This window comes from Muntiacus reevesi, chromosome 9 (assembly GCF_963930625.1).
Source record: "Muntiacus reevesi chromosome 9, mMunRee1.1, whole genome shotgun sequence".
NCBI lineage: Eukaryota > Metazoa > Chordata > Mammalia > Artiodactyla > Cervidae > Muntiacus > Muntiacus reevesi.
In genome coordinates, this window is record NC_089257.1 from 60383365 (window position 1) to 60410278 (window position 26914).

The 26914-nt window shown below is 48.4% G+C and overlaps 1 protein-coding gene across 1 annotated transcript in view; it reads right to left on the reverse strand.

Annotated features, from left to right (window-relative positions):
* The window catches only part of GRIK4 (glutamate ionotropic receptor kainate type subunit 4), a 332664-nt gene that overhangs the window by 92046 nt on the left and 213704 nt on the right, over positions 1-26914 (reverse strand). The window contains exons 8-9 of the mRNA XM_065944185.1: positions 23219-23371; positions 22244-22348 (exon numbers count right to left, since the gene is read on the reverse strand). Of these exons, the coding sequence (XP_065800257.1) occupies positions 22244-22348; positions 23219-23371 (258 nt within the window). The remainder of the gene's footprint in view (positions 1-22243; positions 22349-23218; positions 23372-26914) is intronic.

Below are 26914 nucleotides of genomic sequence, written 5' to 3' on the forward strand. Positions count from 1 at the left end.
AAAAACGAGAGATGACCAAAAACCCCTCTCCAAGCTTCAGCAAGGATGCCACTGGTGTCTCCACCTCTGCAAAGGCAGATAGGTACTGCACGAGTTCCTGTTCATTTTAGTTTACAAGCAGCATCTCCTGCGCATCCACACGGGAAGCCCCGTCTAGATAAAGAAACTGAGGCCAAGATAAAAGAGCCCACCCAACAATTTGCCTGAAGTAACCATCAGCTGAGACACCTGAGCTTTAACCCCTGTGCTCTTAGCCCCAGATCGCCAAGGATGCCTTCGTGGCCTCCTGTCTGGCTCTTCCAGAGTCCTACCTTCTGTTTACATGTCCATCACCCCCACTAGTCTGTGGGGGAGGTGTTCAGGGTCACATCCCAGTTTCCTGCACAGGGACGGGTACTTAGAAGCTGAGGAAACCATCATCTCACGCGGGCTGGGTGTTCCTGTCGGTGAGGCAAGAGCAGGAGGCAGGCAGCCTCCTCTGGCTCCCTGGAGTGCCCCCTGGAGGGATCAGCCAGGTCAGGGTACAGCCTGAGCTCCCTGGCCCCCGCCCCTCTCTCTGTTGGGGAGGATGAGGGATGAGCCGCAAGATTTTCAAGTGAAGGGGGAAAGGGAACAAGAGTTACCAGACACTTCATGTGCTGCATGGGTTCTCTCAGCTGTTTGAATTTTCCCAGCAACCTTGTGGAGTAGTGACAATGTGTTCATTTTATTTACAAGGAAACTAAAGCACAGAGGCTTAATGACCTGCCTAAGGTGGTGGCTCAGTGGTTAAGAACTTGCTAGCCAATGTAGGAGATGTGGGTTCAATCCCTGGGTCAGATGATCCCCTGAAGAAGGACATGGCAAGGCACTCCAGTATTCTTGCCTGGAAAACCCCATGGACAGAGGAGCCTGGTGGGCTATAGTCCATGGGGTTGCAAAGAGTCAGACACAACTTAGCGACTAAACGAAAACAAAGTCACTTAGCAGGTGATGCATGATCTTGAACCCAGAGCTGTCTGACTCCTGAATCCAAGACCTTTCCCGTGTCCGCTGCTGTCTCTGGGGTGGGGATGCTAATGTGTCCTCTATGTAAGCAGCCTGGCCAACCAGAGGAAAGGCTCAAAGGAGCCTCAGCCATACAGCAAGAACCCAGGACACAGCTATTTTCTCTCCTGGGTTTTTATATCCACAAAAGCAAGTGAAATGAGTCTGCTTCCCTATCTTCAAGATGGCTAGAACTGGCTCCTGGTGATCTCCTAGGATCAGAAGGGCCAGATTTGAACAGAAGGACCTAATAAACAATAAGTCCAGATGTCAGCATGTGGATGTTTGGGACAGGACCGAACTTCTCAGAGTCCTGTCCCCCAAGCATGCACTTCACACAGACAGGACTAGCAAGGCTTCACCCCCTACCAGTTCCGCACCCTCACTATTCTCAGGGGATGCAGTTCTCACTAACCGCCTGCCCCAGCCCCAGACTCCCTGTCTGACCCAAGTCATGCGATAGGTTGGCATAAAATCTAGGGATATAAATGATTTACCCAGAGCCAGATCTGACAGCCTGAGCCATGTCCCCTGCCACCCCCCACTTCTGGGGACATGATGAGGAGATGAATTATCCCCCAAGCTCCAGTTAGGAAATGAATCTCTGCCCCCCCAACACTCCCATTAGCCCCCAAGAAATTAATAAACTCATCAGATCCAACAAAGCGGCTTGGCAGCTACTACCCAGAGCAATCTAATTGCAGAAAGGCAGTGGGAGGGAGAGCGAGAGGCAGAGCCAGGCGCCCTGGGATACAGGCTAATTGCCCCACCCACTGGGCACCTTCCATGCCACACACTTGCCAGGGGTGGGCAGGAGCTCCAGCTCTCATCTCTGACAATCTGCGGCTCTGCCTCCAGCCAAGCTCCCTTGCTCCACCCCACTGACACCTGCCCCAAACCTCCTGCAGGAACAGCTGCTTCGTAAGCCTCTTCCACATGTCCACATGCGCCAGTTTGATTATGCTGCAAATAATGACTTTCTGGGGCTTTCTCTTTGCGCTTTCTCTCTCTCCCACTTGCTCTCCTTTCCCACTAGAGACTCCAGGAATTGCAGGGAAGGGAGGAAAGGGTTTGGATTTGGACACCACCACTGTAAACCTATACAGCACCTTCAGGCAGGTAGGAAAATGACATCCCCCTGGGCCGATGTAGTCCAGCAGCTGAGCAGCTGGGCATGCTGATGCCAGCCTCCACTCACCACTGAGCATCCCAGTCTGCACCACGCATCAACAGCCCCAGTGTTAGAGGACCTGAGTTGAACTTGACTTCTCTGCTTCTGAGCTGTGTGACCCTGGGTGAGTTACTTAATCCCTCTAAGCTTGTTTCCCTCATCTATTAAATGGGTGTTAAAATAGCAGTGATTACCTCCTAACAGTTTGTAAGGAGATTAAATGAGATAATATATGTGCAGAGTGCTAGGTAAGCATTCATTTAATTTGTAATGTCATCATTTGAGACAGAGGTGGGATCTCTTCTGTGCCCCACACTTGGCACTGTAGACTTTGGGTTATGAGATTAGACCAGGGTCTCCCTGATGGCTCAGATGGTAAAGAATTTGCCTGCAATACAGGAGACCCGGGTTAGATCCCTGGATAGGGAATATCCCCTGGAGGAGGGAATGGCAGCACACTCCAGTATTCTTGCCTGGAGAATCCCATGAACAGAGGAGCCTGGCGGACTGCAGCGGGCATGCGTTCGATCCCTGGTCAGGGAACCAGATCCTGCATACTGCAACTAAGACCTGGCATAGCCAGATAAATAAATAAAGGTCTTATTTGTCCATTTCATTGATGTAAACACTCCCACTGAGGCTGATTTCAAGCTACCAATATGTAATCATGGGACACTGAGTTGGGAAGAAAAGTGTATAACTGGGGAGAGGGGAGATTTGGCTAGCTGGGCAAGCTGGTTCTAGGACATCACTGGTGCCACCAGGCTCACAGGTCCTGGGATGGACGCCCATTTATGTCTACGAATCTCACTGCCACCCTACTTATGAGTAAGGAAAGTGACCTCTGCATAAGCGAATAATTTACCTGAATCCCAGAGCTGAGATGTGGAAAAAAACTAGGACTCAAAACAAGGCCAATGTGCTGCTTTATTGAGATCATGATATTAAAAAAAAAAAAGTATATCCCTTCTCACTACTGATTCTATGCTCTTTGAAGGAACTAGAAACACTTCATCAAATATGAAAATTGGTAGGATATGGGATATCATGGGATATTATGGGATATCCCAAAATACGATATGGGATGTGTTCGCACGTGCACAGAAAGTATCATTTACCCAATTTCCCCAAAGGACAAAGAATCCATATAAATTACTAATAATCTTGCTCCTTTTTAAGCACTAAAATGGGGGGGGTTAATTATTTATCTGAAAGTATTATTTCCTAAAATTCTTTCCAAGGGAATTATATTAATACTTTCTGCTGTCCTCTTAAACAGAGTACATGTCTTTACCTTAATGCAGTGTCATCCTTTTGAAGGCAATTATTACCCACTTCTGTGATACAGTGCTGCTATCGGTTTCTGAAATGTGGTGGCCTCTCACCCTCATTTCTGTGTTTTCATAAGTTAATTTGTCTGCTTTTCACAGTATCTCTTTTCTCATGGAGAACTGTCATTTCTGACTGCTATCAGGATAGCTGTCTCGAAGAGGCTCTGTCCTTCCAGCAGCTGTGTTTAAGATCCCTGGCTGAGCAACCAGGGGACCAAGCTTGAAAGAACTGCTGTAGGAAAAGCAGAGATAAGGTCTGATGGGGCCTAGGGCTTTCAGCGAACAGACTCTGCGACACTGATAAGGGCAACCCACAGTCCCTCGGAGAGGTGACTGCCGTACACTTGAATGAGTGTCAGAGACCCGCTTTTGGTCCGCTGCATGACCCCGGGTCAGGGTAAGCAAGCTGGTCATGCCCTCAGCAAAGCATCATGGGAAATGCTTGTCCAGCAGCCCTGACCCCAGGTGTCCCCTGATGCTTTCTGAAAGCGCTGGTGGTGGAGTCTGGAGATCTGCATTAGCATCCAGCACCGGGACCACAGGGCAAGTCACTTAATTTCTCCCAGTCTCATACTTCCCGGCTTCCATCCTCATCCAAGCTCCCAATGAACTTGGCTGGGACTGGGAACCCCCAGGGCCTCTGCTTGTTCTGTTAGAGACTCAGCAGCAGCCAGCCAACTCTCCAAAGCCTCAACATGGTCACACTGGCCCCTGCTGAGACCCTTCCGCTCTTCTTCCACTTTGAATTAAGGATAAAGACCAGAGTCCTTGAGACCAAGCCCTTCAAACCCATCGGGCCCTGCAAAGCCTCGCCTCTGCCCACCCTCCACGTTCATCTCATACCCTCTTTCCCGGCCTTATCTGAGCTCCAGGCAAACCTTCAAGTGCAAAAAGCTTCTCCCAGTCAGGGTCTCTGGTGCCCGACGTTCCCTCTCTGGGAGTCTCCTTGCTGCCCGACCCCCTGCCCGCAGCCCCGTTTCGGCTAGTTCAGGGGTTGGCAGACCACAGACTAGGAGCCGAATTCGGCTTGCTGCCTGTTTCAGAAAAGAACGTTTTATCGGAACATAGTCACACCCATTCATTGATGTACCGTCTGTGACGACATCCATCTACAACAGTAAAGCTGTAATGTCCAAATTTTTACCCTCTGGGCCTGTTTACAAGAGAAGTTTTTCAAACTTTGATCTAGTTTATATCTGTTAACCCCTCAGGCCTCAATTTTTCACTCAGTACCTCTAGGAAGGCTTTATTTTAACTCCCAAAGTCAAACTTCTCCCAGAACCACATTCTTTTCCTTTAGAGCACCCGTCTCAGGCTGTCATTACACGTTCATTAATGAGCCCATCACTCACTGCTTGTCTCTCTCCCTGATCCGCTCTCAGTCCTGCCCAGGGAAGCCACATCCCTCCAGCTCCCAAGCCCTCCTGCTCCCTCCGGCCTAGAATCACTAGAGGCTGTCATTTTGCAGCTTTGTTCTCTCCCCAATATGTAAAAAAGCGATTCATTTGTAAAGCCCTGAAGGGTTTCCTCACAACTGTACCTGCCTCCATGAGTATGCACACAGCTCTGTAACATTTCATGTACATTTAGATGATTGTTCTTTGCACTCAGCACTGCCAGGATCCAGTTTCTAGACAGGATGACATAGCTCCAAGGCTGGGCAAGTCCTTCTGCTCCAGAGTCAAGAGTTTGCAAACACTTACTGATCACCTTTGCACACTGGGCAATCAGCCCTGTGATTTAATTACACAAATTCCTTTGATTCTGCATAACAACTCTGTTACCATTCCCATCTGAGAAATGTAGGCACTTCAGACAAGTTTTTGTTGAAAGAATGAATGAATGAAATAAATGAATTCATTTAGCTGAATGAATGAATGAAACTGAGACTCAGAGACATCAAACTTGCTGAGGATCACAGTTAATATGGGATGAAACTGGAATTAAAACTTGGGTTCTTTTTACTGCTCTACCATCTGGTTGGGTTAGGACAGGTGCAGGCTACCCTGACCTTAAGCCCTGGGCCTTGCCACACACCTCTTTCATCACTGTCAACTTGTTCTTTGGAGATTACAGCCCTGAAGGGATTCTGTGCCAGAGTCCACAAGAGTGATCTTGACCAAGGTACAGGGTAGTTTCTCAGGGACTGAGCATAGGAGGTCACGAGGGGAGGGCACCAGAAGACCTACATTTTCTTAACTCCTCTGCCATGCATAAGCTGTGTGACCTTGAGCAAGTCACTTAACCTCTCTGAATCTTCCTTAGCTGCAAAATGGAAATAAATGAATCGACTTACCCATAGTACAGCAATACTGTCCCCAGTCAACCGAGCTGTGTGTGTCATGGCTTTTGTGCATGCTCAGTCAGTCATGTCCAATTCTTTGCAACCCCATGGACTGTAGCCCACCAGACTCCTCTGTACATGGAATTTTTCCAGCAAGAATACTGGAGTGGGTTGTCAATTCTTACTGCAGGGGATTTTCTCGATCCAAGGATTGAACCCTCGTCTTCTGTGTCTCCTGAATTGGCAGATGGATTCCTTACCACTGCCCCCCCGGGAAGCCATGATGGCTTTTGATGAGTGATAATAAGCCATGGGAACTTAATAGCACTGTCTGTCTGGTAGAAATGCAGCTGACCAGAAGTCAAGTTCTACCCTGTCGTGTGCTATGTGGCCCTGGGAAGTCAGTTTTGCTCCCTGTAAGATAAGGCCCTTCTCCTCTTACTGGGATGATATAAGGCAATCACAGCAGTGACAAAAGTTTAAAGCCTATCCAAACATAAGCTCTTTCTTCCAGATCCTTGTTTTCTAGGGCCATCCAAGGTTGAATGTCATAACACATGATTCACTTTTTTAACCTCAGCTTCAGGGTTCAAAGTTGAAGTTTTCTCTAGGAAGAATACATAAAATATGTATTAGTGTCTCCTTGAGTACAGAGAACTAATTTCAACATATAGGCAGTAAAAGTGATGGTCTGATGTGAACCACTAAGGCTAGGAATTGAGACTCCTTTATAGTTTGGAGTGTCTATAGTATAGGTCTGTGCCTTGATATATGACCAGTTAAAAGATTTGTAATGGAAGCCTCCATGGTGAACCCCTGGCATGAAGAAGCAAAATGTTAACCGAATTTAAATCCAGTATCCCCAGTCATAAAACTTCAGTTCACATGGGAGACTGGATCAGAGGTCCCTTGCCTGAGCAGGGTGATCTGGGGAACAAAGGGAGTTATAGATGTTGGCTGAAGATCTCGTTCTCCCAGCCAAAATTTTCTTTTAGCACAAAATATGTGCTTACATGCAAAATACTGTAAAAACCCAGGATCAAAGGACAACAGTCGCAAATGGCAAAGGTAAAAGATCAAAAACGATCCTGAGGAAATATGGGAAGACTTCATATCAAATGAGCTCTTTCTGGGCTGATTAAGCCTTCAGCTGAGTTGGTCTAAGGCAGTGTTTTGTTCCACTGTGGCTGCTACCCATTAGTAGGTTAGGAAATCAATTTAGTGGGTCAAGACCTGCATTTTAAAAATGAAATATATATCCAGAACAGAGCAAAGTGCAACCCACACAGCATGGGCACCTACTGTTTCATAAGCTTTAGCTTCAATTATGTGGGGATGGGTGTTAATGTATGTCCTCGATTTGCAACCAAAATGCAAGTGATGCTCAAAAAGGACAAAAGGGCCTGGCACAGGGGATTCAGACACTTTGCCTGTTCACTGCTCTATAGTCAGCCCCTAGCAGAGTACCTGGAACACAACTGATGCTCAATAAAACACATTTTTGGCAATAATGAATTCCTATCCTAGTCACTTTAAACTGCAGGACCAACTGCAGGACTATGAAAATTACACAAGCTGATACTTTTGAGCATGTTGTTGTTTAGTCACTAAGTCGTGTTCGCCTCTTTTGCAACCCCATGGACTGCAGCCAGGATCCTCTGTCCATGAGATTTCCTAGGCAAGACTACTGGAGTGGGTTGCCATTTCCTTTTCCAGGGTATCTCCCCAACCCAGGGGTTGAACCCACATCTCCTGCATTGGCAGGTGTGTTCTTTACCACTGAGTCACCAGGGAAGCACTTGGAGCATGTGTTGAATGCCACATATGGGACTAAATGCTTTACATTTGTTACTTAATCTTCCCAACTACACTATATGGAAGGTACTACCATCATCCGATTTTACAGATTAGAAAACAGATGTTCGAAGAGGTTAGGTTTCTTGCCCAAACTTCCATAGTTGACACAGATTTAAACCAGGCAGGTCTACTCTGCTGCGTTGCCCCCAAGATATTAATTTTCCTGGGCTGCAGACGTGTAGCTAAACATTTGGAAAACCTTTTCATTGTTATTCCTTATCGATTGGTATTTGTTGTAAAGTTTTCCTGCCTGAGAGTCTACATTCCTGGGGTCAGCCTTTGCTTTTCCTTGCCTTTGGTTCTGACTTACATATTTAAGAGAGGATAGTTAAATAAAGCTTGAGGAAGGGGACAGAGAGGTTCATGGAAAAAGTAAGGCATTAGAAATTCTGGCTTCCTGACATGGTTCTCCCATCAACTGGCTCTGGCCTCTGAATCCCACACATGACCACTAGTACTGGGAGCCCTCGTTTGGGCTCAGCAGAGCCCCCTTCCTCTGTGGATGCCCAGCCAGCCAGCAACCTTCCGCCTGAATGCCACCCCCTTGGGCAGATCCTTCCCAACCTCTCATTCACCATCACAGAGACTCAGGCATGAAGCTCTGAACTTCTCCTTTATAGCACTCATTGTATAATTATTTAGATAATTATTTATTTTGTGTAATTATTTAGGTAATTATTTGTTTCAAGTCTATTTCCTGCACTACAAAATCCATTCTATGACTAATGGGACTCTGTTTTATTCCCCACATATCCCCAATGCCCAGTGTAGAATCAGCACTTAGTAAATATTTGACAATTGCATTAATAAATTCCTCTTTGGAGCTCCAGCTCCCAGGACAGCACCTGGGTGCTGTGTCAAATTGAATTATGAAATTTCCTTGGCAAAGTCCCTTCTTTTTAGTCTTTAGTCATCTTACTTATAAAAGAAGGCTCTAGTCTAGCCCTTTCCAGCTCAAACATGAATTCCTGAAAGTTCCAGGTAGGTATATAATGCAGCATAGTTTTTCAAAGGGCTTTGGGGGAATGCCAGGAATAGACAGTCCTAAGAAGTACAACATAAAGAGGCCTGGAAAGGTGATTGTAGAAGAGCACTGGAAGCCTGGCTGCCTAGGTATGAAAATAAAGCAGGTGGTCACCTATGAGGATGCCAGGAAGGCAGTTTTCCCTGCCAGGAATCAGCTCTCTCCGAGCCCCACGGCTTATGCCTGTCATCCCTTCACTAGAAAGCATGGTCTGAGAGCTGGTCAACATGGAAATAAATATCAAAATGTTAACACATTATTTTTATTATTCAATTCAACAATTATTTATTGAGCCAGTCAGCTGCACACACTGCTTACTTACACCTCAAATATTGCATATTGTTCCAGACACCACTCTTTCAGTGGAGCATAGACTAACTGGAGTGTGTTCCAAGCACATGTCTTCCCTCTTGGCTGAACTCATTACAGTTGGTTCTCATTATTCATGGTAGTTTTGTTCTAACGTGGCCACAAACACTGAACTAGGGAGATTGAAGCATTTCTCCTAAGGAAAAAACAGGGTTATGTTCCTATGAGTCTCCAGTCACATTTTGATCAACCAGTTAACACATAACCTCGATTTATGTGTGTTTCTGCTGATAGATATCTTATTTAATACATACTGTTGATTCATTAACATTGACTGAAATCACATTCTAGAAGGAACAAGTAAAGGCAGTCATGGGAAGGATAGATGAGATGTGTGGACCCAAGAAATGGAATTAAAGACAAAAGGAAGAGGCTTCAGAAAAAAAAGAATTCCACCCAATAGATGGAGAAACTTTTCAACAGTGACAGCTTTCTAAGATGGAATACGCTATCCCTATAGGTAGTGAGTTCCTTGAATGCACTGGAGGATTCAAGCACAGACTCTACTTCATGAGAACACATTTGCAAGAATCTAAGCATTTGACTAGCACACTGGTCTAGAGGGTCGTATTAATCCTTTTGGCTTCAAGAGAGTGGGATCTGGATCACACTTCTATATTAGGGGAATCAGGAGCAAGGCCAGGGCATCAAGGGACAGATGAGGTCCTTGGACACTGTGAGAAAACAGGAGTATGGGGTAATGAATGCAGAAAGACAAAGTCATTGTGGGAAAACATCAGCCATTCACGAGTTTGCTCATTTCTGGTCTTCTCTTCTGGCTGAACTCACGGTGTTTGGTTCTCATAATTCATGGTAGCTGTGTTCTATAACACTACCAGAAACACTGAATTAGGGAGACAGAACCATTTCTCCTTAGGGAAAAACAGAGCTAGGGTCCTATGAGCCTCTGGTCACAACATTTCCATCAACCAATTAACACATAACCTTGATGTATGTGTGTTTCTGCTGGTAGACATCTTACTTAATACATACTGCTGGTTCATTAACATTGAACACCAGCACTAAATGCCATGTGTGAACAATGTTTTTCTAACGCTTGTATTTTCTCCATAAGGCGCATTGCAGCTTTCTTGCACTTAGGAACACTAGACGGCACTTTGGTAGCAAGTGCAGGGGTCATTTTAAATAGCAAAATCACCAAGAAAAAGCACAAAAAGGTGAAAGATGTGACACTGCAGAGACTATGAAAAGAATCCTTGTTTATAGTATGAGCCCGAAGAAGAAGGCAGAGTGTCGCCTTGTTGGACCCCAGCCAGGAATATGCCAGGTGACCCACTCAAATTTTTCCCTGCCACGCACACATCTGTGAGAGCACCATGAGCACAGAATTGGGGTTGTTGCTTTTATTTAGTTGCTAAGTCGTGTCTGACTCTTTTGTGACCCCATGGACTGTAGCCTGCCAGGCTCCACTGTCCATGGGATTTCCCAGGCAAGAATGCTGGAGTAGGACGCCATTTCCTTTTCCAGGGGATCTTCCTGACCCAAACCCTCATCTCCTGCATTGGCAGGCAGATTCTTTACCCCTGAGCCACCAGGGAAGGGTTGCACTGGGGTTACAAATATATTTTAGTGAATAGACAGATTTGCAAATATGGAATCTGCAAATAATGAGGATCAACTGTACTCATCTGCACTCGAATGTTTGGCTCTTGGAAAGATGTGCCCAGACTTCCATCCCGAATCCCCAATCTCTGGAATATGAACTGGATCTGGGCCTAGCCCTCAGCACTCCTCCTGCCAAAGAGAACAAACCGACAGTGGCTCTTTCTAGGGACTCTCGTGACCTATGAGTACTCACTAGGGCAAGAATAGAGATGGGTTCATCCCACTTGGCTCTGGCTAAGGTCCTCTCCTCAGCAAATGCTCTTAAGGAATCTAAAAGACTCTTCAAGTAGCTTAGGGTTTCAGAAGATAAATTTCCCTGAGTAGGGCAGTGAGGATGCTCATATCATTTTTCTCTTTGGATGGAAATACTGATTTTGATGACTTCTTTTACCTACATCTCAACTCCCTCTTTTTCTTCATATGGTCAAAAATCTCACAGACATTCTTCTAAACATTTTGGAAGCTCATCAAACTAGCATGTCAGTATACACTCAGTCATGTCCGACTCTTTGAGACCCCATGGACTGTAGCCCCTCAGACTCCTTCGTCCATGGGATTTCCCAAGCAAGAATACCGGAGTGGATTGCCATTTTCTTCTCCAGGGGATCTTCCTGACCCAGGGAGTGTACTGGAGTCTCCTGCGTCTCCTGCATTGCAGATGGATTCTTTACTGCTTGAGTCATCAGGGAACCCCAGTCAAACCAGCATGGGGTGAGCGCAAGACAGAGACTGTAAACATGAAGACTCAGCTTCACAGCCCTCGCTCGCCTCCCCGAAGATGGAAGGTATTTCAAATTAGCTGCTGAGGAGAGAATTTATCAGAGAGCTCAGGCATGCTTGAGATTTTTCATCTTACAAGAAAATTACTGCCCATAAACACAACACAGTCAGGGTAAGGAGAGTGCCTGGGTTCATCTGTTAACTCACCGGGTAGAGAAGTTTCTCAGGGAAGCAGTTGTACTAATAACACAACTTTGAGCTCTGAGCGGCAGATGCCAATTGAACTAATGGTTCTAATGAAGCATCTGGGCTGGAGGAAGCTGATCATGTCCCATCCTCCAGGAGTCAGGGGAAGGCTGAGAAGGCAAGAGGGCAGAGGAAGCTTTCAAGGATGGACTGAGGATGGTCCATTGCTGCTCCTAGGCAGACACAGACTGTGGGTGGGAGATGGCGTGTGGCTGGGCCTCACGGAGCTCCGGGAAGATGGGGAGCTTTTAGGTGGGGGAGGGCAGTGGTGTCAGCAGCTCTTGTCTGGACAGGCCCCAGGCATCCTGGGGATTCTCCCAGGAGTAGAGCTGTGACTTCTGGTTTTCGTTTTCACACCCACTCAGAAACTCTGCAGGGTGGAACTGCTCATACCACCGCATGAGGGAGTGGACGAAGGACAGAGGTTGGGGCCGGAAGAAGGAAAGGGAGAGGTGGGGGAGCGCTGTGGGGAACCCATCCTGGAGTGGAGAGGGGTGGGGGTGGGCAGCCGACAGAATTTATTTCCACTAAGCCCAGCCGGCCCGGGCTGGCCCTTGCAGCCCTCTTGCAGGACTCTGGAGTTGCTGCAGGAGTGATGTGAGCATATGGCTTGGTCCTGCTTCATCTCTCTCTACTGTGAAGCAGGTGAGAAGTGAGATCCCAGGAATACTGCACGCATAGAGAGAAATACAGGAATAGACATCTCCACAAGACACCCAAACTAAAATGAGCACAGTAGAGGAGAATCCTCAATGCACATCTATGAAAAATATTCCATTCTGTTCTCACCATAATTTGATGACTCATATAAAGCAGATACTATGATGACCGTCATTCCTGTTTCACTGAGGATGCAATCAAGGAATGGAATGCTGGGACCCGGTCTGAGCCCTTCCACAACCCCACAGTGGCCGCCCTGCACACAACTCCTTCTCACCTCCCTGAATTTTCCCTTCCCCTTGGCCCACTTGCCTGTACTCCCCACACCTCTGGCCTGGAGCCTGCCCTGCGTCTCATCAGAGTTGAGGGATGCGGGCTGCTTCCTGAGACTAAATTAGCAGCTCTCTCTGGCTCGAGCTGGCTGAAGAAGTGCGGGAAGCCGTCACTCAGAACTGGCAAACTTCCCCAGGCTGAGTTCAGGCAGGATGCGTGATCGGGCATATTATAAGAAATAGATTTCAAACACAGCCCTTTAAAATCCCATTCCTCTGCCCAAAAGCAGCCCGCTGTTTGAAATTTCAAGTAGCTCTAATTTGTTTGCTGGCTGACGTGTGAATAAGCATCGGCAGTCAGTGACTTTTCCATCAAAGCTGATAAGCAGGAAGCCCCTGTGCTTTGGGAGGAAGAGCCAGAAGTCTGTAGGCCAGGGAGGCGGGAGGAGGGGAGGCCCTCAGGTGACACCCTCCCAAAGCCAACTCATCTGCCCCTTGACTGTTAGTCATCCTGAGGGTGGCCAGGAGCGCCAGATGCCCTCACAGGAGGGGGTGCTCAATATTAATAGACTTCTAATGAACCAGAGGACTATCACTGTTAGAGAACGGAAGCAAATGGAGAGGGAGAAACGTATCAATGATTGGAGGGACTTCCACTCCAGTTTTCAAATTCCAGCTGCCGATGGGGAGGCTTGTCATGCGAAATCTCTCTTGAATAAATGAGGAACACTGAACAAAATCCTAGGTCCTCAGGCTTCCTGCACACTTGCCAGGTCCCAGCCCTGGGCTCTATACACCCTAGTCCCTTGTTCACGGATGCCTCCTTTTCCCTAGCCCTTGCTGATCTCACTCCCAGCTGGGTGATCCTCGGCTGTAGTCATGCAGTCCCCAAGGAGGCTCGTCCCTCCGCAAACCTGGAGTGACAGCAGTCCAAGCGTGCTGCAGAAGAGGCGGCCACAGGAGCAGGTGAAAGGAGTGCCTGGAGGCTTCCTGAGCGCTCCCCTGGTGGGCCAGTGGTTAAGCATCCACCTGCCAACGCAGGGACACGAGATCGATCCCTGGTCTGGGAAGATCCGACATGCTTTGGGGCAACTAAGATGGTGCAGCACAGCTACTGAAGCCGGCGCGCCTAGAGCCTGTGTTCCGCAACAAGAGAGGCTGCCACAGCGAGAAGTCCAGCCCACAACCACAGAGTGGCCCCTGCCTGCCACAACTAGAGAGAGCCTGCACGCAGCAATAAAGACCCAGTGCAGCCAAAAATTAATTAATTCATTAGAAAAGACTCCCTGAGAAGGGGCTCTGTGCTCTGAGCTCTGGAGGTGTCAGCAGGAGTAGCCGAGTGAGAAATGGGATTGAGGCCGCAGGAGTGTGAGACAGCCAGGTGTGTTGTGGAATCACTAGGGCCGGGGGTCAGGGGGCTTGGTCAGGGAGGAGGCTCCCAGAAGGCAGGGTCCAGCACGTTACAGGCTTGCTGTGAAGCTGCCATTTACCCTGAAAGCAAACGGGGGCCACCATGGGCTTTTCAGCCCAGGACTGATGTTTCCTCCTGCCTCCTCTGGTGGGAAATTTGGGCCTGATAACCTTTCAGATCCCCTCCAACCCTAAGAATTTATAATGTTCTGGGAGATGTTGACAACTATTTCAAACCTCTCACCAATTCCCCTTCCCCCAGCCCCTTCATTAAAAGGGAAAAGTGACTTCTCAGGAACCTTCAAAGCAGCTCCCAAACCACCGATCTCTATCTCCTCTCCCTTCTCTGGAGAACCTGCTGCCTCAGAATTTCCCTATCAAAGGCCAAGTCATGGGGAATGGCCTGCCAAGCAGCCCCCCAGCCAGCCCTCTTGTCAGGTCCATCCTTGCAGCAAGTGAGGCAGCTGATTTCCAGCAATCAATCCCCACTCCTGCATGGCTGAGCTGGGACCCACTGAGGCAGCTTCAAAGGATCTGCATGTTTATGGTAAACTCCCTCCTCCCTCCCTCCTCAAATGGAAAATACATTTGACAGTAGCAATCACTGCGCTCTCTGAGCGGCTTCCCCGACTGGCAACCTGTCTGAGCCTTAAAGGCTGTTCTCATTAGCGTAGGTGAGACCTGAGCTATGCCAGAGACTCATGCAAAGAGACATGGGGGACAGAACACAGATGTGGGGGTGGGGGGACCTGTCCATGGGCCTGTTCATGACTCCTCCTCACTGTTCCTCCAAGGCCACGTGCAGGCTATGGCAACACAGACCATCATCTGACAGCGTGTTTTGGGCATTTACTATTGTTCTTTGCTTTGGAAGTAGGAGAAGCGATCTGGAGGGGGGACAGACCCCAGCAGGTCTGCTAAAGTGGCATCAAAGCAACAGACACTTCCTGGTCTTCTAGATGCGAGCGCCAAGATAACAAGTGTAGCTGCCTTTACACTACTCAGCGATGCAGATGAAGCACGTTCTAGAGTCACACTGGACCACCCAACCCAGACCTCCATGGAAGATGGCAGATATGTCTGCTGTGGGGTGGGGTGGGGTGGGGTGGGGGGCTTCTGTAGGCAAGGGGGCAGCACAGGAGATCAAAGAGAGACATCCTGTACTCCCAGCAACTGGTGAGACCTACAGAAACTTGGAGAAGTTGGAGACTGGAGTCCCTGAACCTTTTAGAAGACACTACATCCCTAATTCTCGGTTTGTAAGAGTGACTCACAAAAGCCATCTTGCCCATCCTCCTGCCTCTGGTTAACACTATACTCAAGTCATTCCAGGAAATCAGGTCCTTGGAAAGCTGGGTTTGTATCAGCTTTGGAAAACAAAACATGGCTGCCGACTCACAGTGTTTTTATTTGCTTACTTCTGGCCATCTCTGCCAGTCTCCATCTCCATACACACAGAGTTAAATGAATCCATGGGCCATGAAAAGGTGGCTCAGGACTGGTTTCTATGAAAAAATCACGTGAAAATAACTCTGTATATTTTGGAAGTGGTGACTAGGGGCAAGAGGAGTAGTTAATTAATTCCAAGGGCTGCAGTTCAGAAAGAACCAAAATTTGAAGACTAATTCCAGTAAGCAGGTTAATGTGGTAAATAGAAATGGAACGTTTTGAGTGAGGGAGGTGAAAGTCCCATGGTGCTCTCAACTATATGCCACTTAGCTTCATCTGGAGTCTGGTCCCCACTTTAAAGTCTTTATTGAATTTGCTACAATATTCTTTCTGTTGTTTTATGTTCTGGTTTTTCAGCCATGAGGCATATGGCCTCCTGATCACAGATTGAACCTGAACCCCCTGCATTGGAAAAAGAAGTCTTAACCACTGGACCACTGGGGAAGTCCCGGGTCTCATGTTTTAACAGAGCCCCAGACAAACCAAAAGGCATTTATGGTGAGAAATTTGTCAACTGTGTTGCACTGGGAATGGCTAGGGGCCGTGGTTTGGGGAAAGAAAAAGTCAGAGGGGCAGAACAACTCAAGCACTGGATAGTGACTGTTGACTGTAATTTTTGCCTTTCCCAAAAGATGGGGAGCTCTGACTCATTTATCTTACATTTCTAGCCTTTGACACAAAGTAGGTGCTCAAAAAAAAATTTATGCTAAGTTTCAAAAAAGAATGAATGAAGTGAAATCAAATTATGTTTAAGTACTTGACGAGCTGGTAAAAAAAAGAGAGGGAGAGAAAGCTGATTGTTCTGGGCTGCTTAATGGGGCAGGATTAGGAGGCAGGTTTTGACTCTGTGCCTGGAAGCTTCTGGAATGTGTCCCTGTGGAGGCACTGAACTCCCCAGCCCAGGACGTGCTCAAGGAGAGGATGTATGACTGCTTCCCTCAGGGATGCTGTGGAGAACATTCTTGCATTGGGTTGGAAGATCAGACCAGAGGCCTCAAGGGTCTCCTCCAGCTTGTTCTGGGCCATTCTGCAGAGCAGAAGGACCAGAGACCGTGTAAATAGCTACTTCTGAATCAGCTCTTAAGTTTGGAACTAATTAGCTAAATGGATGGGGGTTTCCCAGGTGGTTCAGTGGTAAAGAATCTGCCTGCCAATGCAGGAGACACAGGAGATGAGGGTTTGATCCCTGGTCCAGGAAGATCTCACAGAGAAAGGAATGACAACCCATTTCAATACTCTTGCCTGGGAAATCCCACGGACAGAGGAGCCTGGCGGGCGAGAGTCCATGGTGTTGCAAAGAGTTGGACATGACTGAGCAACCAAGCACAACAGCTGAATGAATGAGGACCATGATTCTCTCTGTTTCTTTACTTGCAAGATGGAGAGACCAGCCTTTAGGCATGGTTGATAAAAGGATGAGAAATTTTAAGTACATAAAACACCCAGCACAGCTCACCTCGTAGTAGACACCCAGTAAAGGAGATCCATTCTCATTATGTCAGCAGAGTCAGCTTTCTATCTAACCACAGGCGAGCAGAACAGAGTGCTATGCAAATCTAGTTTCAGTTATCTTGGAGCTTAGCCAGGCCAGACGTTGAGAGGTTACCATCTTCATTGCACAGAGGGAGAAAGTTGAGGTACTCTGTGGTGATACACAGTGAGCCAATCGAAAAGTGTTGATCCCACCTCCCTGGCCTCATCCCTCCCTCTCCCAAAGGCTTAATTAGAGCCTGTTAAGCCATTTCCGATCCTCAGATGAAAGGTGTACTCATCTTATTACAGCCCTAACAAAGTCGCTGGGGGCCTGCTCAGAATCTCTGATCTTTAAACCAAGTTAAAATGAAGGAAATTAAGGGCCCACTGATGCTGCGCTTCATTTTTCCCCTTGCCTCTTTCAAATATGATTTCTTGCAAATTAGGCAGGAAGATTACACTATTCTGATACCACCCAGGACATCTGGAAGATGGGGAGGGAGAATTTTGGAAGAGATAGGAGATCTCATACAGGCAAAAACTGGGGGCTGAAGCTAGCAAACCTTGTCCAGGTTTGGAAATGTTCCTTCCAGGACACTGTAGGGAACATTTCCCCCTAAACAGCCCCCAATGGAAGCTTCACAGATGGAAAACCCTCTCCAAACAGAATCAAAGCAGTAATTTTTTTAAATGGTAAAAAAAAAAGAAAAAACCCTGATATTCTAAAAGACTATTTTTAAAATGGTAATAATCCCTTAATCAGCCACTGGCAGGGACTATGGTATTTGGTTCAGACATTTTACCAATTACAACCCACTGGGTCCCTGCGTGGTGCTTTCCAAATAATCAAACCCAGCTCTTAACAGTCACTCGCCCAGACAGAAAGAGAAAGAACAAAACCAAATCCAAATGAGAAGATGCCATTACTAAAGAAAGCCCAGCCCAGCGGGTCACCAGGAGCCAGGCGCCATCCTGGTTTGGAGCAGGTGGCAGCAAGTTAAGGTGTTTTGATTTGGGGGCTTAGGGATTCCAGGAAAGTGAGAAAATGCAGGAGTGGAAGACCCATGGACTTGGGAGTCAGACAAGCCTGAGTGTGAATTCCAGCTCTGCGCCTGAAGTCCTTGCTATTTGTGGACATGGGCCAAGCTCCTTAGCAACCCTGAGCTTTGGTTTCCTCACTTGTCAAATGGGAGTTTTATCTACCTTGAAGGGATCCCCTCCAGATCAGAACTGACCTGTGCAAAGCGCACGTGTGTTGTCTGTGGTACCAAACAGGTCCTCAAGAGATGTTATATCCCTGCTCTGTGTCACTCTCCCCTCCCCTGCCAGCATCACGGAGGATGGAGCTGGGAGAATAGTACAGCAGTGATACTGACATACCCCTGACATTCCTCCTACCCTGGAAGAGAAGCCCAACTAATTATCAGTCCCTAAACCATCTCTTCATCCTGTAATAAGCAGGGGAAGGACACCTGTCAAGAGGCGAAGACCGGGTTGGTGATTGGAATGGGACCTGGGGACCGGAGCTGCAGAGCTACATCTGTGCTCACGATATATCCTGCAGATTCTCACTGCTACTCACGGAACCTGAGCCAGACAGGCGAGCAGCAAGACGGTCACCAGATTAGTTGAAGGGAAATGGGTAACAAAAGAGGATTACTGTGATGCACTTTGTAAGTCCAATCATGGATGTGTGTCCCTTGGGGTAGCTGAAGGTCAAAAACCCACCATCCTATTTAATGGTCACTTCTGCAGCATGTTCCATTCAACATTAGCTCAAAAAAGATGAGGGTGGGATACAGGGGGTCAAGCCTATTCTTAGAGGCTGCAGTGTGCATTTGTCAAAGGTGAGCCTGTGGGCTGGGGCTTCCCTGATGGCTCAGTGGGTAAAGAAGGTGGCGCAATGGTAAAGAATCTGCCTGCAGTGCAGGAGACGGGAGTTCAATCCCCGGGTCAGGAAGATCCCTTGCAGGAGGAAATGGAACCCACTCCATTATTCTTGCTTGGAAAATTCCATAGTGGGCTACACTCCATGGGGTCGCAAAGACTCAGACATGACTGAGCACGCCGAGCGCAGCCCATAGACCACCAGCATGGTAGTCAACTATCTGGGGGCTGGTTCAGAAGACACAGACTCTGGGAAGCACCCAGTTTTACTAACTCCATGTATAACTGGAGGGCTTAGGAACATACATTTGAAGGCAAGCACCATGGGTCATTCTTGCACACACCTGGGTTTGAGAACCCTACCCTCCACCAATAATAGGTGCTGTGGAAGATGGGGCAGCAGCCGTCTCTGAGCAGAACCGCTTGCTGGGCTGGACTGGGCTGGGTCGAGGGGTGGGTGCCAGTGGCTGGAGATGCTGTCTCCTAATGACTCAGGCAGCTCTGCAGCCCGGCAGCTGGGAGAAGCAGCCTGAGTGGAGGCTGGTGGAGAAGCGGAGGAAGGTGAAGAGGTACTCCGAGGCTAATGAGCTGTTCTTCAAGTGGAGGGTGGGATCGGGGCCAACAGCCAACTCTGCCACGGCAGGTGTCGCCTGGTAGAAGTGGGCTCATTCTGGGGAGCATTAGAAAGCAGGGCTGAAGGCCAAGGGAAGTTTTTCAAAGCCTGAGCCTGGGCTTTCTGTGGAATGAGTCTGGGTTTGCATCCTCGCTGTTCTCCTAACTTCTGTTTTTCTTAGCCCCTCTTTTTCCTGACCTGTTTTACTTTTCCTGTAGCCCTTACCTCCACTGATGTATTATACAGTATTTGTTTGTCTCCTGTCCTGTCTCCTACTGCAATACAAGCTCCACGAAGCAGACACTAAGTCCATTTTTAACCTTTGTCTAGAGGACAGCCTGGAACATTATAGGAACTCTCTCTCTCTCTCTATATATATATGTATATATATATATACACACACACACACACACATATATATATAGATGATGATGATGATTTAGTAGCTAAGTCATGTCTGACTCTTGCGACTCCATGGACTATAGCCCACTAGGCTCCTCTGTCCATGGAATTCTCCAGGCAAGAATAGTGGGTTCTTTTCAGTAGTGGGAGTGGGTTGACATTTCCTTCTCCAGGGATCTTCCCGACCCAGGAATCAAACCTGGGTCTCCTGCACTGCAGGCAGATTCTTTACCGACTGAGCTACGAGGGAAGCCCACTGTATATATTGAAAAAAATGAATAAACGTTCCTTACTTCACATCCCCCACTGGGACTCAGGAAGTCAGCCTGACAATTTTCCTACAGATGGGCGGCTTCATTTGTTGGGGAATTATGCGCCCAAGGGCACGATTTGGGTTTAATAACCTGAAATTGCACCTATTTTTTCCATGTCAGTCTCTCTTGCCAGACTGTGGGCCCTCTCAGTGCGGGAACCGTGCCTTTGCCATCGTGCTTCCTCCATGCCCAGCCCGGTGCCCGACACGCAGGACAGGCTCACAGCCTCTGACAGCCGTGAAATGACCATTCTGTGATCCTCCGTCCCTTAGTTTCTGACTGCCTACCTCACTCCTGCCCCATTTGGGAAGTTATGAAAAACAGTCGCTGATGTCATTGCTTCAAGATCACGGCGCTCCGGCCCTGAGCTAGCAGCAGTCGTTAACATAGCTCCTCTCTCAGTCTGGGACTCTTGCCTTTTACTTTATTGTCTTCCCAGAAGGGTGACCTGCCCTTGCAGCCGAGCATATTGCTTTCCTCCTAGAAGAACTCCATCTGCCCTGGTGAGACAGGCTGAATCAGAGACCCTCAGACACAGGGACCAAGTGGAAGGATGCCGGTGTGACGGCCCTTCCAGCACAGCCCAGGGCATCACCCAGATCACCTTTGGGGTCTGCTCCTGGGTCCTCCGCGAGGTCTACCCAATCAGACTCTTGTGGGGTGGAGTCTAAAAAATCTGCACTTTCCACAAATTTCCAAGGTGATTCTGATGCATAATTTGTCATAATGGTTAAGAACTTGGGCTTTAGAGTCAGAGGTGCTTGAACTCAAAACCAGCTGCAATGACTACATTGTTCAAGACCAAGTCAGTCGGTCTCCTGGAGCCTCAGTTTCCTCACTTGTAAAATGGGGATTAATAAGAAGTAACTACTTTGTAGGATTAAAAGGGAAAATATGAATGACGTACTTCGTATGGTAAACAGCTCATGGTTAGAGTTTAATGAATGAAAACCCCTATGATAATGATGATGGTGGTAAGTAGTGAAAATGATAGAGATGGTGGTGGTGGTTGAAGATGATGGTAGTGGTGGTGAAGATGATGGTGATGATGGTGGTGAAGATGATGGTGATGGTGGTGGTGCCGGTGCTGAAGATGTTGGAGATGGTGACAGTGATGCTGACGATCATAGTGATGGTGGTAGTGATGGTGAAGATCACGGTGATGGTGATCATGAAGATGATGGTGATGATGGTGGTGGTAAAGATGATGGTAGTGGTGGTCAAGATAGCGGTGGTGGTGTTGGTGAAGAAGAATATGATGATGATGATTCTTCATAATCTCGTGAAAGGTGATTCTGCAACCTCTTCAGTGGTATGTTCCCTTAGCCACTCTGATAGTCAGGAGGCTCTTCCTCCTGACTGCTTTCTGCTATAATTAGTGCATCATTTTCTGGTTCTAATGTTTTCCTAAGGTTGGAGAAAGGCTACACTAAGAATAAAGAATTTACTATTACAGTGATGGAGAGGTTGGGAGACCTTCAGAGAGGCACTTGGAGTGACTGCCAGAATCCCTGTTTCCTCTGATGTAAGAGAATCGGAGGAAAGGAGAGTCAGAAGGTTAATGGAGGAGGATGAGAAAGGCGGGGCAAGTTGAAAGGAGCTCCAGAGGACGAAGCATCCCTGAGTTTGACAGGAAGCAGCCAGGGGAGGAGGGGTGTGATTGGCATGGCAGGGGAGCGGAGGTGGGTTGGTCAGAAAAGAGCTTACAGGAGAGAACAGAACCCTGAAGGGATTCCTCAAACCCCATGGGATGGGATCTGATCTGTACGTGACCAGCAAGCAAGGTGGAAACTAACACTGGTTCCAGGACTAGGGCGAGATTCAGGAAGTAGAATAATCCACATGGTAGAATTCCCTCCTTAGACAATGCCCCCCTCTCTGCCCTCTCCTGCTATGAAGCACAGCCGCCTCCCTCTTGGTGTTCTGCTGGGGCTGTGACCCCTGATCCACACTGGCTGATCCTGGTGCGGGAAGAGGAGAAGCCTTGCATGGGGCACAGCCTGCTGCTCTGGGGGAGACAGCGGGAGGCCATCCCGAGTGCCAAGGAGAAATGGGCTGGGGATAGAGACAGGGGCAAGGAGGAGGGATCTGCCAGCAGGCGAGGCTCACCTGCCGGAAACCATTCCTTGTGAACTGCAAGATTTTCAGGGCATAGTTGGACCTCTGGCCTTTGCTGTTGAATTCAATGTGGCCGGTGAGACCTTCCAATTCTACCTGTCCAAGAGAGAGTGAGTTACAGCACCAAATAGGCCCAGCCTTCCATGTGGCCTGGAGCAAGCATTCCACCATACTAGTGAAGGATTCACAAGAGAGGGGAAGCCATCAAGACCCATTCTCCGGTCCACCTCTCGGGCACAGGATCTTGAGACTATGAAAGTGATGTCTCTGGAACCAATTCACTTGGCCAGGGCTAGAGGAGGAAAGGATGCCCCACACCCGGTGACCTCATAGCTGCTGCAGAAACCAACTCGGTACTGAGATGCTAGCTTAAGCTCAGATCCCCCGGAGCTGCTCCTCCACGTCCTTGGCTGTGAATAGCATCTATCCTCCTTGGGCAGCTGCTCGCCCATCTCTAAGCTGCAGGAAGTCAGGATGACCTGACTCTAGCTGCAAAGTCCCAGCCATTCTGCACCAGGTTTCTCTGATGGGAGATGGCTTTTTCCTGGGCTAGAATCCATGTCCATCCCACCAGTGGTGGCTTGGCTGGGAGAACTCTGGGGGAACTTAGCATCAGGTCAGAAGTGCTGAGCCTGCAACTCCCTGAGGATCCATCCATCCCCACGTGTGCAGAGCTTTGCAGGGACCGGGTCTGAGCCCAGGGGGGGTCCCAGTTCCAAGCCGAGAATCCAGGGACCGCCTAACAGTCTAAGGCTCAAGGGCCAGGGCCCTGCAAACAAACTTGCCGTGGATTCTCTGTGGTTTTTAGGGATCAGGGGCAACTGGGACTGACAGTCCCCTGAATGGGGTCACCACAGAGCATTGTTTTACCATGGCTGTGATATACTGGGGATACACTGTGATAGACTGCCCCCCTCCGCCCCTGGCAGGCTGGGTGTGGCCCGCAGGGTCCCCACCGCCACTCACCATGCGCAGGTAATTCATGAGGCTGGTGCCGTGCTGCCAGATCTGGGCCGAGCCGCAGGACAGGGGCTTCACACCGATCTCCTGGCTGCGGTTCAGCTCCTGCACCGCGGTCACCACGGCATAGACGGCGTCAAACAGCAGGGCCGAGGACAGCTGAGGCGGAGAGGCAAAGTGATGCGTATAAAGGAGGGAAAGGAAAAGGAGGAGGAGGAGGAAAAAGCAAAACAAAGAAGAAGTGAGGGCGTGTCTCTGATGCCCTGGGTCCACCTCTCCCTGGAGACTTGCAGACACACAGCTCGCCACGCCATTTCTCGCATCCTCCCACCAGGCCCCAAGCTCTTTCCTGCCACATGGTTGCTGCTTCCCACGTCGTCTGGGATGCGGTTGTCTTGGCTGATGCTCCCTCATTAGCAAACGATCCAGATGCCGAGAGATCGGTATGTGCCTATCTGCAGTATTCTCTGGCATTTGGCCTTCGAGATTCTTCAGGTGCTTGTAAGTAATTACAACTCCAACAAGGGATGCTGGGAGTGAGGAGGAGGAAGATGATGGAAGGACCATCCTCAAGGTCCCTGCCTTCTCTCTACCTGCATCTTGTCTTCAGAGAGGTGACCCAGGTGATGTATCCCCAGTGTGCTCTGGGCTTCATGAGTCCTTTCTGCAGTCCAGCTTGGGCTGCTTTGAGCTCCTGAAACCTCCTAAGCCCTGAACATCTTCTTTCCCCAGCCTAGCCTCCAAGGGTCCTCCGTCTGTCACCAGACAGCTCTTCTCTCCCAGGCTTCTGGCAATCAGCCCAGGTCTCTCAGTGGGATCCTCCAGCAGCTTCTCTGAAACCTTGTGTTCCATCCACACTCCAGCTTATTCCTCCCACCCCTTCCCCATCACCAATTTCACCTCCGAAGGTGTGAGAGCCTGATATCTAACTTCTGGTTCATCAGCTTTTCCATCCCACTGTGAGTCTCCATCCCGAAGCATCTTTTCCATCTCCCAATTGCTTTCTCCCTCTACCATTATTTACTAATTTAGCTCTGGAAAGCATTTGGCACTGCAGTTGGGGCAAGTCCTGTTACCCAACTAGCGCTCCATCCATGTTTCCACTCCTGGGTGTGCAAAGCCCACCATCCCTGCTCCTTCGCATCTTCTATCCTGTTTCCCTTTCAGAGCCCTCGCTGTTTTTCTGTGGCTTCTGTTCCTCATCCATGTGGGCATGCCTCTAGATCCTGTCTCTGCTTCTCCTCTCCTTGTCTCTTCTAAATATTAAATCCCCCAAACAACTCAATCCTCATTTAAAATCCTCTCCTCTTTCTTGGCTCAAAATGTTCCTTGGCAAACACCCGCGATTCTCTTGTTTTTATATTTTCATTTGTTTCTTCATTGCTATCTTCTTTGAAGCTGTTTGTAAATTGTTTAGGGGAATGAAAGACTGTATAAATTAAGATGAATCAATCTGACTCAAGGAATAGCAGCTGAATTTCTCCCCCATCCATCAGAATAAGAATAAGAGTATCTTTCAAACACACCACTATAACACTTATCTCCCCCACCCTCCCCCAGATCACTGGATTCCTGGAATCCTCTTGGGTGTCCGTTCGTCTCTGAACTTCTGTCGCTTAAACTCTGATCCTCAGCATAATTCCAGGACAGGAACCATTAAAATTTCATGGAATAGTTCTTACAATCTGGGTTTTATTCAATGAAATAAACACTTAATTACAAACAGCTGTTTTAGCCCAAATTCTAATTACTTAATCTAGCCATCTGTAATTTTAATGATTTTCTACGATTTTTGTTCTTTGCTGCGTGATGAATGGGAGTGGCATATGAAATTAGCAGGGACGTGTTCAAGACTGTCTTCTGCTCAGGCAGGAAGCATGGCTGTGGTTTGCCGGCAGCTGCCAGGCAGGCACGGCCTGGTGGGGGCAGCACTGAGCGCTTTTATTTATTTATTTTTTTTTGGTGGTCACCCTTCTGTACAGCCACTCCCTCTCTGTGCCCTTGGAACTGGGCCCCCATTCCAACAAGCTCCACCTGGAACATCATGGGCCCCCAGGGAAGATGAGAAAGAGAGGAAGACACTCCAGTTGGGAGAAGAAGGAAAGAAAATGCAAAGAAAATGTGGAGTGCGGGAGAGAAAGACCAGAAAGAGCAAGAAGGGGAGGAGGTTACAGTGACGGAAGAAAGTGGGAAGGGCAGAGTGAGGGGGAGGAGATGAGAAGGAAAAAGAGAACAGAACTGATGGAGGAGGAGAGGACAGCGGAGGAAAGAGAGAGGAGAGTGGTCCCTCCCAGATGGAGCATCTCTTTAGGGAGCTGAGCGGGGAGCCAAACCAGGTTGTGCATTCCTGGAACTGATTCTTTCTCGCCTTCCAGTTCCCGGCAGATGAAGGAGCTAAGCTGTTTGTGCTAGGAATTTCTGCCCCCAAAGAGACAGGAAGAGGCACCGCTTTTCAAATGGTAGGTGCTGAAGCGAGAAGCCTTGAGAAAGATGAGCTTCACGTTCGTCAAGGGGAGGAGTTCCTACATCACCTTGCCTTCAGACACCGTGGCTGGAAGGTTCTATAAGCTAGAGTCCAGGCTTCGCTGTGGCACAGTCCTCTGGAGGTCCTCCGCTGTGGCACCATCCTCTGGAGGTCCTCCACAAGGCCCCTTGGCACTCCTGCACTTCAGTTTTCTCATTTGTTCAACTTGGGGAGCATGACTGCTCTTGTCTGTTATTAGGGTGCCATGAAGAGGAAGAAGAGGTCCAGGTGGGATTATTCCAAGCATCAGTGGTTCAGCATTCTATCTGTTCTCACTCCTTGACTCTTGAGTCTGTGCATGTAGCTTTCTTTGGCCAACAAAATGAGCTGGAAGTGACAGTGTGCCCGTCCTGGGAGCCTAGGACTCAGAGGTCTTGTGCATTCCACTTGCTTTGCCACCCTCCTGCCACCACCATGAGAGAACATGCCAGGCCAGCCTGCTGGGCTAGAAGGATGAGAGCTATGCGGAGCCCCAGCTTGCATCAGCCGACTCCTAGGCATTGAATGAGCTCAGCCCAGATCAACAGAGCTGCCCAGCTGAGCCAGCTTAGATGAGCTGATCCCCGGTTGACCCTCAGATGCACCAGCTCCATAAATGTTTATTGTTTTAAGCTGGTGAGATCTGAGGGCTGGTTGTTACAAAGCTGGTGCTGCCAAAGGTACCTGATATACTTATTAATGAGTCTTGAAATATCCACCAGACAAAATGTTAAATAAGTTCATTCAATGCATGTAGTGGAAGAAGTGGTGAAATGTTAGTCACTCAATTGTGTCCTACTCTTTGCAACCCCCACAGACTGTAGCCGGCCAGGCTCCACTGTCCATGGGATTCTCCAGGCAAGAATACTGGAGTGGGTAGTCATTCCCTTCTCCAGGGGATGTTCCCAACCCAGGGATTGAACCTGGGTCTCCTGAATTGCAGGCAGATTCTTTACCATCTGAGCCGCCACGGAATGGTTCTCGAAGTATCCAGCAGATGGAACATTAAATAAATTAATTCAATGCATATCTGTACTTTATACATTATGCAGTAAAATTGAGGATGGAATCATATTGCATTTTATCTTCACACTAATCCTCTAAGACGGTCAAATCTAATTTCCCAAAATGACAGGAAAAGAATCTGAGGCCCAGGAGGGTTACATAGCTGCCCAAGATCACACAGCAAGAAAACAGCA